This window comes from Xenopus laevis, chromosome 6S, assembly GCF_017654675.1.
Source record: "Xenopus laevis strain J_2021 chromosome 6S, Xenopus_laevis_v10.1, whole genome shotgun sequence".
NCBI lineage: Eukaryota > Metazoa > Chordata > Amphibia > Anura > Pipidae > Xenopus > Xenopus laevis.
Genome location: NC_054382.1, coordinates 55,982,962 through 56,001,457, shown reverse-complemented (window position 1 = coordinate 56,001,457; position 18,496 = coordinate 55,982,962). Strand labels below are relative to the sequence as shown.

Below are 18,496 nucleotides of genomic sequence, written 5' to 3'. Positions count from 1 at the left end.
AAATGTGTCAACTAATTCTATCCATAACTGTTGCAAATTAACATAGTTAAAGCTGATTAAAGGATCCTTTTATATCATTGAGTCTATTGACAAACAAGCCACCTGCTGTTTTCATTCACTACAAAGTCCCTCTCAGCAGGTATCAGGCCCTTCCGCAAGCCTTGGCGGAAGTAGAGCATAAGTAATGGAGCAGTTTGTTTGCCACATGGTTTTTTAAAGCAAAAATTGACGCATTGGTGTCTTGCCTGCATTGTTTTTTGACACAAATTGACGCACAGGCAGCATTCCGTATGAGCGTAGAATTGGCCACAAAAATTTATGTGCGTGCGGCGTTTCCGCATCAGCATTAAAAAGGGGCCCAAAAATTGGCGCGCGGGCGTCATTTCCGTATCAGTGTCAAAATGGTCATGAACATTAACGCGTGGGCTTCCTTTCCGTATCAGAGTCAAAAAATTGGCACGAAAATCTGCATCACTTTCGCTTTTTAGTGATGTTTTTGGCGCAAATTTGTTGCTCGCACTCCACTCCTGAATACAACAAATCTGGATCCATACATGCTATCCTGCTTCTCCACTGGTAAGACTCCGCCAATTTATATGTTAACTTAGGCTGTATTATTCAGCAACTTATGGAGTAATTCATCTGTTTTAGATATGGCTGACCAAACTCCAGAGAAGGCTGATGCTGATAAGGCAAAAAGTAAAGACAAGCCAAGATCAAAAGATCTGCCTTCACAACGTAGTAAAAAAGAGCACATGAAGGATTTAAAGAAACAGCACCCTGGAAATTGTGCAGGCTGCGATGTGTTTATTCCTTTGGGAAATGAAAAACTATGCAAACCTTGTGCTGAAAAAGTCCTGTGCCTTCTATGCAAGATTTTGTTACCTGGATGAAAGGAGCTATGCAAGAATCTTTTGATTCTTTTAAGCATTCACATAATGAAGGGACATCCTCATTAGTGGAATCAGTCTTTGAGGACGTTTCTTCAGAGGGTTCAGCAGACTTTTTTCCTATTGAGGAAATCTAACCTTTTCTGTCGGTTAGAGATACCATGGGGCAACAGAACTGCCCAAAAAGACTTGTTAACTTTTTGCAGGAATCATTAAAAAGAAGCTTTGTTTTTTTTAGACTCTGTTATATCCGAAAGAAAAAAAAGCCACTGGTCAACTATCCTTCTCAAAATGATTTAAATCCCTCTTTCCCTTTGACACAAAAGATTAAAAAAATTGGGATGCTACACCAAAGCTAGATCCCCCAGTGGCCCAGACGTTAAAAATAACCACACTATCCTTGGAAGATAGCTCAGGGCTAAATGATCCAATGGACAAGAAAGCTGAAGCAGCCCTTAGGAAGTCATATCTCGAAGATGCAGCCTCATTCAAACCAGCAATTGCAGCAGCCTCAGTTGCTAGATCCCTAAAAATCTGGATCAATCAATTACAAAATGGATTGAAGAAGGGAACTTTAAGAGAACATCTCCTGGAAGATTTACCAATACTTTCATTAGAACAAACGGCAATCTTCCAGCACACGTTATATGTATTTTCTTCTGGGGGGTGCACACAAGAGATGTGTTCACCTTCACATACCTTATAGCTCAAAGTCAAAAGGTAGCAGCACTCCCATCTTGTGAAGATAAAACCGCCTTTATTATTTCATACGGCAACTCCAGCAACGTTTCAGACACTCCAGGTCCTTTCTCATTCTGACAAAGTGTCAATTGCAACGAATGAATGTAAAAATTAATTACAACTTTATTAAATACCCATATAACACATTGCCTCCTAGTGGTACATATATAGAACTAATAAAAGAAAAACTGGCACTCCGAGCTCGATGGGGCCCGCCCCCGAAACGTTACATTGTAATAAACACGCAGGGCTTTGCCCGCATGCATCGAGCTGGGAGTGCCAGTTTTTCTTTTATTACGCTGACTACAATTGGGGTTGCCGATCCCTTCTGACTGTGCACCTGGCCAACTTGTGCTGGAGAGGCCAGGGTGTGCTGGTGGGTTCTGGAAATTGGACATATATAGAACTATACATATTTAAAATACATAGTACAGGGTTCCATCAGCAATCATAGCAACAACCTATATAACATAAATTCAAATATCAACTTTTTTATGCATATAGTATTGCATATTGCAAGATTTATTTATACATTTTCATAATTTTTATAGTTCATACAAGCCGAATTGTATTTACTGTTCCACTTGCACATGTAGACTCATTGATGGCCACTACAGGATAATACATACGAGTAACAATTAAAATTATAAAAACAACTGAGCACTATACACATCATAATTAGCTCAACTGGGTTAGTTCATATTCTTTATGGAGACCCCCAGGCATTAAAGCACCCCGTTTTTTAATCCAGTTTTCTTCACATTTAAGTAACTGTTTTATTCTGTCTCCACCCCTCCTAGATCTGGGAATCTGTTGGAGAAAATGTAGCTGGGCAATAATATGACCTGCATAATCAAAAAATGGCTTGCAATTGGATTTTGTTTAACATTTCTCCTGAAATGATCTACTATATCCCCTTTCAAACAACTGTTACAATGTCTACATGTTAAGGAAAAACTACTGCTTTATACTACTTTGGCCCAGCAAGTGCTATGACTGAAGCCTTGGGCAGCAGACATTGCTTCCAAAAATCATCTTCTTAATATGCCTTTTGAAGGAGAAAAATCATTTGAATCGGAATTAGATCTACTTGTTGCGAAGAAATCTGATGTCAGGGGGCTTCCCCAGGATAGAAAACAAAGGAAACTATTTTTTCATACACAGGGTCCATCATACAAAACGAGACCACAAGGAAGAGGCATCAGATCCAGTAGGGATACATTTTTCTCTTACAGGGGAGGACTAAAGAACATTGTATCAGCTTGGAAAAAGATAACAAACGACAAGTGGGTCCTTCAAACAATCCAGAAGGGTTACTCTATAGAGTTTATAGCCATACCACAAAACAAGTACAAGTTGTCCCCAAGACCACTCATCGGTGGTCAAAGACGAGCCCTCTCAGAAGCCATTCAAAAATCAGGGTGTAGTCATTCCAGTCCCTCCAGCGGAAACATTTTTAGGGTTATAATATCTTATGTTCCTTGTTCCCATGCCAGACAGAAAATATTGAACCTTTAAGGTTCCTAAACCAGTTCATAGAAAAGAAGTAATTCAAAATGGAAACAATCCACTCTGTAATAGCATCATTGTCTCCAGAAGTCCAGGATCTTCATAGTGGTCCCAGCTTTTTTAAGGGAAAGATTGATGGCAATCATACCCTACTTTGACTGGCATAAAAGCAAGATCCAATTCCATTTTAAAAGAAGATCTTTATTTTATTATTCATACCCTACAGTCCCTAGGCTGGGTTGTAAACTGGGAAAAGTTGGTAATTTTTCCAATTCATAAAATAACATTTTTAGGAATGTGGCTGGATACAAAAATAGGCAAGATTTTTTACCAGAAGAAAAATGCGAAAATATAATTCAGAAAGTATCCCTGCTTACTCAAAGAAGAAGATCTGCAGTAAGACAAATTTTGGAAACCCTTGGTCTTTTTACTTCATCAATAGAGGTAGTTCCTTGGGCCAAAGCCCATGCCACATCATTACAAAACTTCTTGATCCAAAATTGGAATCCGCAGGAAGATTCATTGAACCAACGTGTAGTCCTTCCAGTTCAAGTAAGAGTCTCTCAACTGGTGGCTGGTGCCACAGAACCTTCAAAAAGGAACCAACCTGTTTCCAAAACAGGCATAGACAATTACCACGGATGCAACATTCCAATGTTCTCAGAACCAGAAGCCGTCTGGAGGTCAGTTCTGGCCTTCAAGGATTCCATAAGAGACCACTCCGTAAGAATCCACACAGACAACATAGCAACAGTATACTACTTGAATCACCAGAAATCAATCTGGAAGAATTAACAGCAAGACATATAAAAAGGCTCCACAAATACAATAGTAGATTTTCTAAGTCGCCAGGAAATTTCACCAACAGAATGGAGTTTAAATCCAGAGGTGTTTTCTCAAATCTGTGGCCTTTGGGGGATTCCAGAAATAGACCTTATGGCCACAAGAAAAAACAGCAAAGTGAAAAAATTTTTTCCCTAATAACAACGAGTAGTGAAAAAACAAGCAGAGCTCACCCTTTCTGTAGTGTAGCGTGTCGGCCCCAGCAATAGTCCAGCAACTCCAAGCCAGAACCTACAACAGTCTCGGTGTATCGCCGTTCCGCACTGCCTAATCACCCCTCAGGAGTGGCTACAAATTTCTTTAAAAAAAGCGGCTTTTATTCAGCTCAATAAGTGATTACATTGGCAGTGGGAAAGTGGTACAAATGCGTTTCGTGCCCTTCCTATTGGCACTTCATCAGAGTTCAACATCAGGCAACAGTAATTGTAATTGCAGTTGATATGCGGATCTGCTACAAATGTCGACCTGTCCGCCTTGGCCTTTACCAAAAAGAAAAGATCTACTACTACAAGGGCCAGTGCTACGTCATAACCCAGATGCCTTATAGTTGATGGCCTGGAAACTGAGAGGGACATACTAAGACAGCAAGGAATTTCATCCAAGGTAATTGATATCCTGCTTCAGAGCTGGAAAAGAATCACTAAAGCTGGCCATAGACGCAACGATCCAATCGTACGAATTGTGGATTCGTACGATTTTCGGACCATGTGTGGAGAGTCCCAACATTTTTCGCCCGGCAGAGATTGGTCGTTTGGTCGATTGGACAGGTTAAAAAATTTCTGTAGCTGACCGATAATATCTCTGCATGTATTGCCGATCGTATGATTTTCAGTGGAAGACTGTCACTAGCTTTGTCAGACATAACTATCGTACGATTGCTGTCAGGGGCAGAACGTTGGCTGATCTGTTCTTTTCTACTTTATTTGATCGGAATGGTAAGACTTTGATCTGAATGGTTAGTGCAGTTCCTGGTGTAAGGACAGAACCATTTCCCCAAAAACAGCTTCAGCTGTAATAATCCTGGATTTCCTTCAAGAATGGTTTTGAAAAGAAATTGGCACTGAACACATTAAAAGCTCAGATTGCGGCCTTGGGGGCCTACAGGGGTAAATCATTGGCAGAGCACCCTTTAATTAAAAGATTCCTCAAAGCAGTCTCCAACTTGAGACCAAAGAAACGCGTCCCTACTTGGGAGCTTGATGTTGTATTTAAAAGCCTTGCAAAAAAACACATTTTGAACCCTTATCAAAGGCATCATTGTTCCATCTAACAATTAAAACAGATTTTTTTTTTTTTGCCTGGTCAGCAAGGCGAGTTGGGGAACTACAGGCGCTAACATGCAAACAGCCATATCTTCAGATCCAACCTCAAAAAAGTTTTGTTGAAATTTGCAGGTTTATTGTGCAGTAAAGTTACTCAAAATACAAAATTATTTCTCGTAATTTACATATGCAAAGCACATATGATCATGGTGGATATTTATATAACCCTTTAACCAAAGAAAAAAATACAGAAACAAGATTACAAAAACATAAACGAATAAGAGTGAGGTTAAGGTAGTACATGGTCTATAAGGTAACTTGCACTTATTGGTATCAAATCTTGAGTATCACCTGTTTTTTAAGGATATATATGATGTGAAACTGACGTGTACTGTCAAATCCCTGTCTGTGGAGTATAAAGCCAACTTGATTTGGGTCGATTAAGGATGGAAGAACTTGATTGAGTCTCTGGGCCAGGAGTTTGGCATAAATCTTAAGGTCTGTATTCAACAGCGCTGTCGGTCGGTAACTTTGGCACTGGTCAGGAAGTTTCCCTGGTTTGGGGATTGTGACTATGTAAGCTTGGAGATATTCTTTATTTACCTCCCCCGAGTCTATGATGTTGTGTAATACTTGGAGCAGATGCGGGGTGTTTGCGTATGTTTTATAATAGTGTAAGAAAACCCGTCTGGTCCTGGGGCTTTATTTGCTTTTAGGTTCTTTATGACTGTTAGAATTTTCCCTCTCGAAAATGCTTCTATTTGTGATTGTGTTGGTTGTGAGAGGGTCAAACTATTTAGGTATTCTCTAAAAGTGTCTATGGTGGGTTGTGTTACTGATGTATCCTCTTTAAGATTATAGAGTTTAGAGTAATCTGCAAACTCATTAGCTATTTTCCTGGGATCTGTTTGTTTCCCTTGTGTGGATGTTATATGGTTAATTCTAGTGTGAGCCTGTTGCTTTTTCAATTCTGCTGCTAGTAATTTATCTGCTGTGTTGCCCTTGGTGTAAAAGAGTTTAAGTAGTTTAAGACAAAATGCTGTTTTGGCCACTTGAAGTTCATTCAGTTTACGCCTTACTTCAGCTATTTCTTGTAGGTGAAGGGAGCTTTTTGGTTGATCTGTTTTTCTAGGGCTTTTAGTTTCTCAAAAAATTATTTTGTGGGCTGATCCCTCATTTTCTCCAAAAGTTATGTCAGATTTTCACAGGAATTTTGAAATTCATTTACAATCCTTTGATCATTCTCTCATTCAGAGGGAGAAAGAGCTACAATTGCTAGACACAAAAAGTCGAGCCATTTAGAGTGGCCAATAATCTGCTCCTTTGCTTTGCGCGTCCCAATAAAGGAAAAACAGCCTCAAAATCAAACATCTCTAGATGGATAAAACAAATATTTCCCTTGCCTACCAAAAGGTAGATAAAGTAGTACCAGAGGAATTAAAGGCACATTCAACTAGAGCAATGTCAACCTCCTAAACAGAGAGAGCAGGTGTCACATTGGACCAGATCTGCAAAGCAGCCTCACGGTCAAGTTGTAGGACCTTCGCAAAATACTTTAGACTGGACATTGACATTGCCAAAGAAATTACTAAGCCCTCCCTTAACTCACTGCTTTTCATACTCTAGTTTATTGCTGTCTGTAGGGACGTGAGGGAAATAAAGAATTTATACTTATCGAAAATTCCTTTTCCCTTAGTCCCAAAGGCAACATATATTACCCCCCCTCCCCTTCTTTTGTACATAATAAAGCAGCATAAAAAATGTCTTATTATTGCTTGGAAAATCTCTCACTGAACAGCTTGGGGGTTGCTGGGAGTTTTATAGGGGAGGAGCGACTTCTAATTGGTACGGGCTAATCCTCCCTACAGTGGAGGGAGGTAAGGAGCACCGGCGAGCGGGACCACCAAGATTTTGAGAAGAGATTATTTGAGAAGATTATGGAACCTCCTTAAAAAGTGGAGCATGGATGTCCAAATGTTTAATCCAGGAGCATTCCTCTGGCCTAAAACCTCTACATTCAACCAAGTATTAAAGGGAACTTCTGAAAATGCGAGAGTCCAAGATCTACTCCACTTCATACTCATGATGACCATCTACAATTACAGGAGCAGGAGAAGATGAAGAATGACTGAACATTGCAGGTTTAATGAGGGATACATGAAACACATAAAATCTGTATCTCTGCTGGTAATTGAAGCTGAACTGCCACTGGATTGATGAGTTCAATTATAGAAAAAGAACCAATGAATTTGGGGCCCAAATTAGGAGATGGAATTTTGAGGTAAATGTTCTTGGTAGAAAGCCAAACTTTGTCCCCAAGAGAGTACTAAGGATGAGAAGAACGTTTCTTATTGGCATAAGATTGAGAAACAACTCTTCTCCAGGTTAGACTTGGTAGCTTGCCAGATTGCGGACATGTGGGACACTTGATCATTGGCCGCAGGTACATTGGTGAGGACTAAATCTTGAGGGAATGCCAAAGGATGTTGACCATATACACAAAAAAAGATCTCTCTGAAGAGGTATGTAGCAAATTCAGCCCAAGGAAGGATTTAGCCCAGTTGTCTTGACACAATGATATATGTTAAAAATGGTTCTAGTGCATGATTAACTCGTTCCGCTGGCTCCGTTAGATCGGGGATGATAGGCTGAAGAAAATTGATGCGAGATATTGAGGGATTTGCATAAGGATCTCCAAAGTTTCGAAATGAACCGAGAGCATCTGTCCGAAACAATTTCAGTGGTAAAGCCATGGAGGCGGAAAATAAGTTTTGAATGAATAATTTTGAGAGTTCAATCGCTGAGGGGAATAAAAAGAGCCATTTTACTGAATCTGTCAATTACTACCCAAATGAACGTGTAGCCCCGAGAAGAAGGAAGCTCTACAATAAAGTCCATGGCCAGATGGGTCCTGGGTCGTGAGGGAATGGGTAGTGGCAGAAGCAGTCCTTTGGGAGAGGAGTGACAGGATTTGGAAGCGGCACAAATAGAGCAAGAAGATACAAACATCTGAAGGCCACCAAACAAGACAAGACAACAAATCAGTAGTTTTCTTGATACCAGGATGGCCAGCTTGTTTGGAATTGTGTGACTGGCAAAGAACAGTGTGATGATCAGGCAGTACATAGGCCACTCCAATTGGGGTATTGGGTGGTGCAGAGGATTGTACCAATAGGATTTGAGAAGCCATTGAAGGAAACAATGCAGTCACAATTTAAGCTGGAGGAACAATACGGTCAATAAAACCATAGTTAAAACGGGTTGAAAAAAGATAAAGTCCATCAAGTTCAACCCCTCCAAATGAAAACCCAGCATCCATACACGCACCCCCTCCCTACTCTCAGATAAATTATAGATACCCATATCTATACTAACTATAGAATTTAGTATCACAATAGCCTTTGATATTATTTCTATCTAAGAAATCATCCACGCCACTTCTAAAGGCATTAACAGAATCAGCCATCAAAACATCACCCGGGAGTGCATTCCACAATCTCACTGACCTCACTGTAAAGAACCACCTACGTTGCTTCAAATGAAAGTTCTTTTCTTCTAGTCTGAAGGGGTGGCCTCTGGTATGGTGATCCTCTTTATGGGTAAAAAAGTCCCCTGCTATTTGTCTATAATGTCCTCTAAATGTACTTGTAATGTATAATCATGTCCCCTTGCAAGTGCCCTTTTTCCAGAGAAAACAACCCCAACCTTGACAGTATAAAGATAGACAGTCTCCCGTTTCCAGATTCAAATTAAAACATATGCACCCCTGAGGTCTAATTTAGTGAATAGACAAGCCCCTTTGAGTTGATCGAAAAGTTCAGAAATGAGGGGTAGAGGGTAACAATTCTTTGAGGTGATTTTGTTGAGGCCTCGATAATTGATGCAAGGTCGTAGACTGCCATCCTTTTTCTCCACGAAAAAGAAGCCAGCCACAGCTGGAGAAGGACGAATAAATCCGTGCTGAAGATTTTCTTGGATACAGTCCTTCATAGCTTTTGTTTTGGATGGTGATAGCAGATATGTACGACACGGGGGGGAATAGTACCGGGTAGTAGGTCAATGGGGCAGTCATAGAGCAGATGAGGGGGAAGGGTCTCTACAGACTTCACAAAACACATCAACAAATCCTGATAAGCAAGGGGAAGAGAGCAAAGATCCACTGAGGCACAAGTCATCTTCTGTAAGGAAATGGATGCAAGACAGTTCCGCTGGCAGTGAGGGCTCCAATGTGATATCTGGTTTTCAGACCAAACGATGGTTGGATAATGGAGATGAAGCCAGGGCAACCTCAAGACAACAGGAGTAGAATTACAATTGATTATGAGTCTCTCATTATGTAGAGCTCAAACTGTGACTGGTAATTCCAGCGAGGCTTGAGAGATGAAGGCAGTGGATAATGGTCTATCTTCAATCGCCAGAACCCGTAGAGGGACAGACAAGGGTTGCAGAGGAATACCATGTAGTTCAGTAAATAACTGATCTAGGAAGTTCTCAGTCGCACCAGAATCAAGGAAAGCTTGAGCCATGATCATCTTTGACGTGACTTGAAGCTGCAAGCAGAAGCAGAAATCGGTGAGAGGATCTCTGAAGCTTCTCTTGTTCAGAAAGGGGAGCTCCCCAAATTTGCATGGGTTCTTCAGCGGAGGTTGAAGGAGATGGAGCAGGCATGCAGGGGAGAAAAGATCTCTGAAAACGTGGAGCCAGCAAGGGTTGACATTTCTTGCTTCTTTCTTTATCAGATTAATGTTCACACATTCTGGTATATATCTTAATGATCAAGGCAATATTCACTGGCACTCCGACTCCCTTGATGAATCTGCAGCAGACATGAAGACGTCCTTTTAAAGGCAGATTTTCACTCCAAAAACATGACGACGTGCGTTGATGCTGCACGTTTTGACGCTTCAGCGTCAGAGCGGCACGTGGCTCCCCTGGACACCGCCATCTTGCTGAAGACACCAAAGGAGTAAGGAGCGCCAAACGAGCATTCCTTACACTTACAAAGGTAAATGATATAGCCATTTTTAATCACTCCAGTAATGTTCTTACAGCGGATGAAATGTAATTTCTAAACAAAGGTCTGAAATTTACTCCTAGCTGTGGTCCAAACAGATTTGAATTGTATATTGACCTACAAAAATTTATACGCCAAATTACTATTAAGAGGAGCCAATTAATGCGGGTTAAAGGGGAAGTTAGCATGACAGATTGGTTCAACATAACTTCATCAGTTAAACAGTGTAGGTAAAAATTAATTTCATATGAAATTAATTTTTACCTACACTGTTGAAGGAACCTTTTTTTAACTACCATTAGGATTGTAATTGAATAACAAGGAAAAGAATAATATCAATTATGTTAATTAATTGAGAACCAATGAACTCTGGATAAAAGGTGATGAAAGTATGAATGCCCCTGATGAAGTATGTATAATACGAAACGCATTGGGCTTGTAAGCTAAGAAAATGAAAAATATTTTCATTATTGTTTAAACAAACACTGGGTCTTGCTGAATACTCGATCCCTAGTGACCTCAGATCGGACCGCTGCGCAAATTACAGAGAGAGAACCCAGATGAAAAATCAGCCGATTACACGGACCACGCGGAGAATCAGAGACGCCGCCGGAACCGGCAAACAACGCTCAAATAACCTGGAGAACAATGAACGATCCGATTTAAGGCAATCTTCCTCTACACAGCTTGGTAAGTTTAACAGCCCGCAAGGCCTTAATCAAAGTTCCAGCGATACCTCACTATTGAAGCTTTTACTTTCAGGCTTAAGGAATTACCTGCGTTTTCTCAACCCTATGTGCGATAAGTACACAATCAAGAGTTAATCTCGTGGGTAGATCTGGTATTATTCTTCATCCCTGAAAAAAGTTTAATACACTATACAGCTCATTTTTCCATCTAGGAACCTAGGAAGTAACGTACCAGCAAGCAGCGCACTAAACCCCATAACTACATTTCTGAATATGTTGACTTTTATTTACAGGGTATTGTGTGGAGATAGAGAAATACAACAGATCTATTAAATTAGGTAGAGGATATAGTCTGGAAAGATTCATTCTTTTGGGTCACATTTGATGTAACATTGTTATAAACATGTATCCCACATAATAGAGGGATCGAGGCTGTAAGAAGAAAGATTGGCACTGATAATACATACTCGAATGTCCTCCAACAATTTTTGCATTATTATAATTATTATTATTATATATTGTGCTCTATACCAGATACATCAATGACCTTTTTATTTGGGATGGTCATAGGGAATCAATTAGCATATTTGTCACACATATTAACCATAATGATTGTCACCTTCAGTTTACAGTAGAAGTAGATCCACAAGTTATTAATTATTTGGACCTCACTTTATTCATTGATTAGGGACAGGTTTTTTTGGGTCAGAGAAGCCAAGGCATTTGCTTGTGCAAGAAGTAAGGGGGACTTGCTTGTTAGGAAATTTACCCCAAACAAGGGCAAGAAAGATGTAGTTTTTACACAAAATATAACGAAGCTTCCTGTAATATTAAGAATATTGTTTGGAAACAATGGCATGTTGTATTTGCAGATCCGGTGTTGAGTGAACATATTAAACAGAAACCACTTGTTGGTTTTGTAAAAATCAAAAAGTCTTAAGAGTATGTGGGCACCATCCAAAATATGGGGGGGGGGGGTAACAATAAAGTGGTAAGTTCATTTGGTCTAAAGGGGACATATAAATGCGGCCGTAAGAAATGTACCACTTGTCGGTTTGTTGCACCAAGAAGCTTTAAGCTGAATGGTTTACCTAAAGTTAATGTTTTAATTATATATGGGAAGGCTATCAGAAAAGTGGATATAAGGATAGCCGAGCATCTGCAGAACATCAGGGCTGCAAAAATAAATCATAGCATACCCCAGCATTTTAAGGAGACCCATGGTTGTGATCCCACAGGGTTAAGCTTTAGATCTTGAACAAATACCCTCTAGCCTGAAAGGTGGTGAACGGTTTACCAAATTGAGGCAGCGTGAGACTTATTGGATATTTAAACGTAATACTTTACACCCTCATGGTCTCTATAAATTATAAATCTGGAATGTGTTGCCAGCTTGAATGATTACATGCTTTGTTATACTACAGAAGCTTGTGAGTAGCCTGCATTTAGCAAAGGATTTTATTTTATTTTTATTAAAACTGTATCACGCTATTAGCAAATTTTCTCTTCTATGTATTATACCGAATGAGAACTTTGTGTCCGTTGTAAAGCCACTGCATTCCTACTTTGAGCATTATTATTAGACATACTACTTTGTTTGTCTGGTTAGTAGGCATGCTTACCATATGATTGGCAGAGGATCTATATACTTTTTACACAGTATACTTCATTTGGAAGGTTAAACATTTAGGGGCAGATTTATCAAGGGTCAAATTTCGAATAAAAAAACTTTGAAATTCGAATAAAAAAAAGACAAACCGAAACCATTTCGACGAATTCAAATCGTACGAATCGAATTCGATTCAAAGTTTTTTCTAAAACAAAACTTTGATTTTTCAAAGTCCACCAATTGGTTCCAAATAGGTTCTAGGGGGTCCCCATAGGCTAAAACAGCAATTTGGCCGGATTTAGATGGCGAATGGTCGAAGTCGAATTTTGAAAGAGACCGTACATGATAAATTTCGATATTCTAATTTTTTCAATTTCGAACCAAATTTGGACTATTCCCTAGTCGAAATACACAAAAAATAGTTCGAAATTCGGTTTTTTTTTTTTTATTTGAATTTTCACATCGACCCTTGATAAATCTGCCCCTTAGTGTAACATTCATAATCACTTAAACTTTATGGTGTTATAATTAGTTGAACATACTAAACTATATTATTTTTATGCGCTTCCTCATAGTTGCTGAGGGGTGAAAGGAAGGGAGCTGCAAGCAATTTAATCACCTGTTTGGACTTATAATCACAGACCACGTCATCGCTGATTGCTTTCTTTTTGATATCTTAGGTGAAGCCTGCCTAAATGTATTCCATGATTCTTCTGCATCACGTATTGATGGGTATAATTAAGAAGCACATTTAAATCCCTCATATGTATAACCTTGCTTTTTTCATTTTAAATTATATCTTGCCCAAAGATGGCTACTCTAATATTGTTTCTTTATATAGTTTTGTGTCCTCTTCAAAAACATCCTGCATGGGTTGCTAGTATGAGAAGGGAAAAAGGAGGCAGGAAGTCATTAAAAAAGCTATTCTATTTGTTTCCTCTTCAGTGTTTAAAGTGGAACTGTTTTTTTAGAAACCAGCAGGAGTTTGTGGTTCAGGAAGATACCGTACAGTCCTACTGCTCGTTGATCCAGAGAATGGCAAAAAACCCCATTTGAAGCCCCTCCAATATGCCTCAGAGGGGGAAAAAATTCCTTCCTGACTCCAAAATCGGACTAGTCTCTTGATCAAGTTGTACTATGAGCTATCCTCCATAACTCTGTATTCCCTCGCTTGCTAGAAAGCCATCCAACACCTAAAAGCTTTATAGATCTGGCAGTTCAGTGACCCAGGAGCATCTGAACTGATACATCTGAATCAGTGGTACAGGCTGATACATAAGATATGGTGACCGAGGAGCATCTGAACTACCAGAATGAAACACCAGAGAAAGGAACATTACACTTAAATTTTGAGAAAACATTAAAGAATGGAAAGCAGTTGAAAAAAAGTCTGTTTAGGGTGAACAATCTGAAAACAACTGAACTGAAAAAAGTGTTTGGAAGGTGAACAACCCCTTTGAGGTTTAGATCCCTGGATTGCCGTTTTAGTTGTGGGATCACACTCATCATTTAGAAGACCATGCAATGTAATAAAACCATGACTCAATTGCCCTCTCCAGAGTCAGTGGTAGCTATTTATAAAGTTTGCACAGTGCATATTTATTCGTAAATGGTAGTATTGCCAATGTTTTTTCCTGGATACTAAAACTTCTGCTGTGCCCGTCTTTCCATTTTTTTGAGAATTTGCATTACAAGCAAATTTTTGCAAATGGTTCGCAAATGAGATGGGTGTTTGCATGAGGTTGGCCGTTGTGTGAGGCTGCTGAATGCGAAAATAGTGTTGACAGTAATTTAAATGTGCAATTTGCGAAACTGTTTTGCGTATCGCAATTTGCAATTATTGCCATGTTTAAAAAGCTCTTAAAGGAGAAGGAAAGCCAAAAAAATACTTTAGCTCTAAGTGTTGCTAATGTATGGTATATATAGTTACCAGCAAGCATTCCCCTATTACTTTTTCCCTCAATCTTTTTGCTCCAATCGATTTTTAGAAAAGTATAGACATGTATGAAAAAGACTACCTTTGCTTCTGTAAGAAATCCGTAGAATTAGGGCACACGCATGCGCAATAGCTTCCATCCGTGCCCTGCGCATGCGTAGTAGACTTTTTTAGCTTCCTTGAGCAGCAATGATGATGCGGTTACTTGACCTAGCCGGCGCATCATAGCTGACCTCTCTGCCCCTGCCTCATAAATCAAACCAGGAAACCAGGGGACGCTTTGAAGCTCCTGTGCTCGCTCTCATTTTAATTTACAGTCTGTCAGTGAGCAAGCGCAGGAGCTGAGGAGGGGAGCATTAAAAAAGGCAGCCACGGATCGGGTCTGTCTGACTGAGGTCTGTACTAAGGCACAAAGGAAAATATATATATATAGATATATATATATATCGAATTATGCTGAATAAAAGCATCTAAATGCAATGAAAATCATTGCATGTTGCCTCAAAATGTAGTTATTAAAAAACGTTACTTTTTGTAACACTTAAAGCGATCTTCAAGCTGGTGTGGCTCCTTACCTGCAGTGTTAATGCACGAATGACATCACCGGGGGTCACATATGCACATTGACGACGGAGAGTAGGCCTGAGGAGAAGCGCAAATTTGAAAATGGCGGCGCTAAACTTAGATAACGGGTGAAACTTCAAACCGCTTGTGCACAGAATGAGCACTGCTTTAAGTGTTTTTACTGCGACGTTTCAGGAGGGGGCCTGATGGAGAACAAAGTGAAGGTAATTTAGTTTTTTGGCTTTCCTTCTCCTTTTAGGACATTCGCAGTGCAAAAAAAAAAATCTCCATTCTGTTACACATTAAATAGATCACTCTTATTCAGCTTTATAAATATAACCATGCGAAGGGCATATATATTCATTCTGCGATGTGTGAAGTTTATAAATCAGCCCCAGTCTGTCACACTAAGGGGCTGATTTATCAAAATAGAGTTTACCACAGAAAAAAATCACCTACTTGCTATTCATTCCTATGGGATTTTTAGAATAGTGTTTATCAGCGGGTCCCATAGGAATGAATCAAAAATGGGTGAATTTTCTGTGGTAAACTCTTACCTAAGTGGCATTAAAAATAAGTCACAATTATTTTTTTTGAGACTTCCAGCAGCTCTGCTTGGAGTACAGTATGGAAACTTGACCTTTTTTCACCTATAATGTAAGACCAGCAGCAATGTAGAAGGCGTACATTAGAGTATATTGCAAATTTTTTTGTGGTTACATTTAGAGGCTAAAGTTCATGAAGTACAGGGATGCAGGAGAAAGCAGAAAGAATGATGACCTGCCTTTGTTTCTCAACACTGGACTAGCAAATCCTGTAAAACTGGGGATCTGTTATCTGATAGCCCATTATCTGGAAAACTCCTAATTATGGAAAGGCTGACTCCCATAGACTCCATTTTATCCAATTTTTAAAAAATGATTTCCTTTTTTTCTGTAATAATAAAACCGTACCTTGTACTTGATCCAAGCTAATATATAATTAACCCTTATTGGAAGCAGAGCCAGCATATTGGGTTTATTTAATGTTTACATGATTTTCTAGTAGACTTAAAGTATGGAGATCTAAATTACAGAAAGATCAGTTATCTGGAAAACCCCAGGTCCCGAGCATTCTGGATAACAGGTCCCATACCTGTATCTATATTCTATGTTTTCTAAATCAGCCAATATCACAAGTAAGGGTGGCAAGCTGCACAGTTTGGTTTAGGGAGTTGGCAATAAGCTGTTGCAGGAAAAGGGGGGGGGCACAACAGGAATTTTTTAAAATTTCAAATAAATGGCAAAAAAAAAAATTCATGAAAAAATGCATTTATGGTGTGCTATTTGAATACAATAGATTATGTGAAGTTGAACTACCCATTTTAGCATACATACTGTAGCACTATTGTAAACATTGTTTTCTTTTGCTTCGAGAATCCTTTATTGTTCCTGAAAGAGATGTGTACGAAGATCAAAATTCTATAGTCAACATGCACAGTTCTGAAAGCTCTCTTCATTCTACACCCATATTCCAATCCTCCAAATTATATGCTAACAGGACCTATGGCAGAAAACCATCACAAAATGGCATTTTTACAAAGATGCACGAAGAGCAACACCACCAACAGTTGTCTGTCCTTCAGCTGCAGTTGATTCAGGTGAATGAAGTGCATGTGGCAAAGGTACAGCAGATAGAGAGAGAGTGCGAGATGGCTGAGGAAGAACATCGGATAAAGATGGAGATCCTGAATAAAAAGAAAATGTATTGGGAGAGAAAATTGCAGACAATCACCAAGGAATGGCCAGTAGCATCATTTAACAGGCCTTTTCCCAATTCACCCTGACTCTGCTGTTCGCAAGAAAGTGTTTGATTCTTAGAACATCATTGTGAGCAGTTTTTTTTTATAAATGTTTGCTAATGTGGTGAACATTCAGTAGGCCCAAACACTGGTGATGCTTACTTTGTAGGAAAATATAGAAACTGACAAGTAAAGAAAACTGGGGGTAAAAAAAAGTTTTAGGACACTGTAAGAGCTGGTATCGGGAACAAATGCTATTTGGCTTTTAGTAGTATTCAAGAAAGAAAAAGCATCCAGCTTTCTTCTATGACAGTGCTGCTTATGTTAAAATAAGCTGTTCACTCACAAACTGTAACCTTTTTGAGTTTTGTTTTCTTAACACTGACATTGTTCACTTTTGATTATTATTTTTTATGTATATCCGTACAAATTTTGGGTTTTATGTATTTGTTTTGTACATCAGTTGGGTAATATGTGGATAAACTTTATCCTTTTATTAATCTATTAAAAATTGTGTGATTTTGTAATTGAGGAACCACTGAAAAAATGCAAGACTAAGTCACCAGCCAAAAGGTTGTTTAAATATTGTTGTAAAATCACACTGCTTGTCCTTCTACAACAATGTTTAAATTATCCTCAGGTGAAAGGTAAGTGTATGTGACATGTCTATAAAAGGTACAATATGGTATTTATTTTAATATGAGGCCAAAGGTTGTAAACCATTGTGTTAATTTATACCTGATTAAAAATTAGTTGGGAGTGCAAAAGTCTGATAATAAAACACAGATTATATTTTCTGGCTTCGCAGGCCGAATAGTAATTTGGTAGGTCAGCTAAACTTTGATAGACCTTTATGTTTCATGATTTTTCCCAAAAGTTAACTAACATGTTAGTTTACAGTTTATTCAAAGGGAAATAAACTCCTGAATGGGTTCATATAATTGATTTTATCATTAAATCTCAGCTTCAATGATTAATGCATCATATTCTCTGTTATTTTTATAGGATTGCATTAATTTGTTGCTTTAGTGACTTTATTTATAACCTGAATGTTACAAGATTGGCTGCCCTCACATGCTCTTCCCACAATAAAGAAATTAGGAAAGGGTGAGATAATCAAATCATGGTATTTTCCTTATATTTTTTTTTTTTGTTAAGGAAGAGGATTGCATGGTAAATCACTGCTCTTAAAGGAGATTCAGCCCGGGGGGGTGGGGATTGAGGCCTTAAGCCTTGCAAATATTGCAGGGAGACATAGAGCATCTGAAGCAAGTTTAGTTTCTTATTTTTTTCTTGCTAATTTTATACTGCGTTTCGTTCAGGCTTGAGGTGGGGAAATTTCCTCCAAATTCAGTATGGGTGACTGAAAGCATCATTGCTGTCTAGAGAAGACTTTAAGTGTTGCATTAAATGTTGCTACAAAATGCTATCTCACTGTGTTTATATTGTAACTTATAAGGATTTCAAATATTAAAATAATCTACTATAAACTATAAAAACCAAGGCTGCACACCAAGTGCCTTTATACTGGTCACACAACTCCAAGGCATTTTTTTTTATTTTTTTTAAATATCTGTTTAATTTTTACTTTTTTTTTTTTTTTTTTAAAGGTACAATTTATTTCCTTATAATACATGAGTGATGGTCTTACAACTGATT

The 18,496-nt window shown here is 38.8% G+C and overlaps 1 protein-coding gene across 14 annotated transcripts in view; it reads left to right on the top strand.

Moving 5' to 3' along the window:
• The window catches only part of msantd3.S (Myb/SANT DNA binding domain containing 3 S homeolog), a 52,607-nt gene extending 34,341 nt beyond the window's left edge, over positions 1-18,266 (top strand). For 6 of the 14 annotated variants that reach the window (XM_018241644.2, XM_018241641.2, XM_018241647.2 and 3 more), the window contains one exon: positions 16,473-18,266. In XM_018241644.2, coding sequence (XP_018097133.1) covers positions 16,473-16,882 — 410 coding nt within the window. In that variant the 3' untranslated portion in view covers positions 16,883-18,266. Of the gene's footprint in view, positions 1-651; positions 1,910-2,431; positions 4,745-10,773; positions 10,950-13,132; positions 13,290-16,472 lie in introns of those variants that run through there. The other 8 variants (XR_001933700.2, XR_001933698.2, XR_001933699.2 and 5 more) reach the window with 8 other exon arrangements.
• Positions 18,267-18,496: the final 230 nt, after the last annotated feature.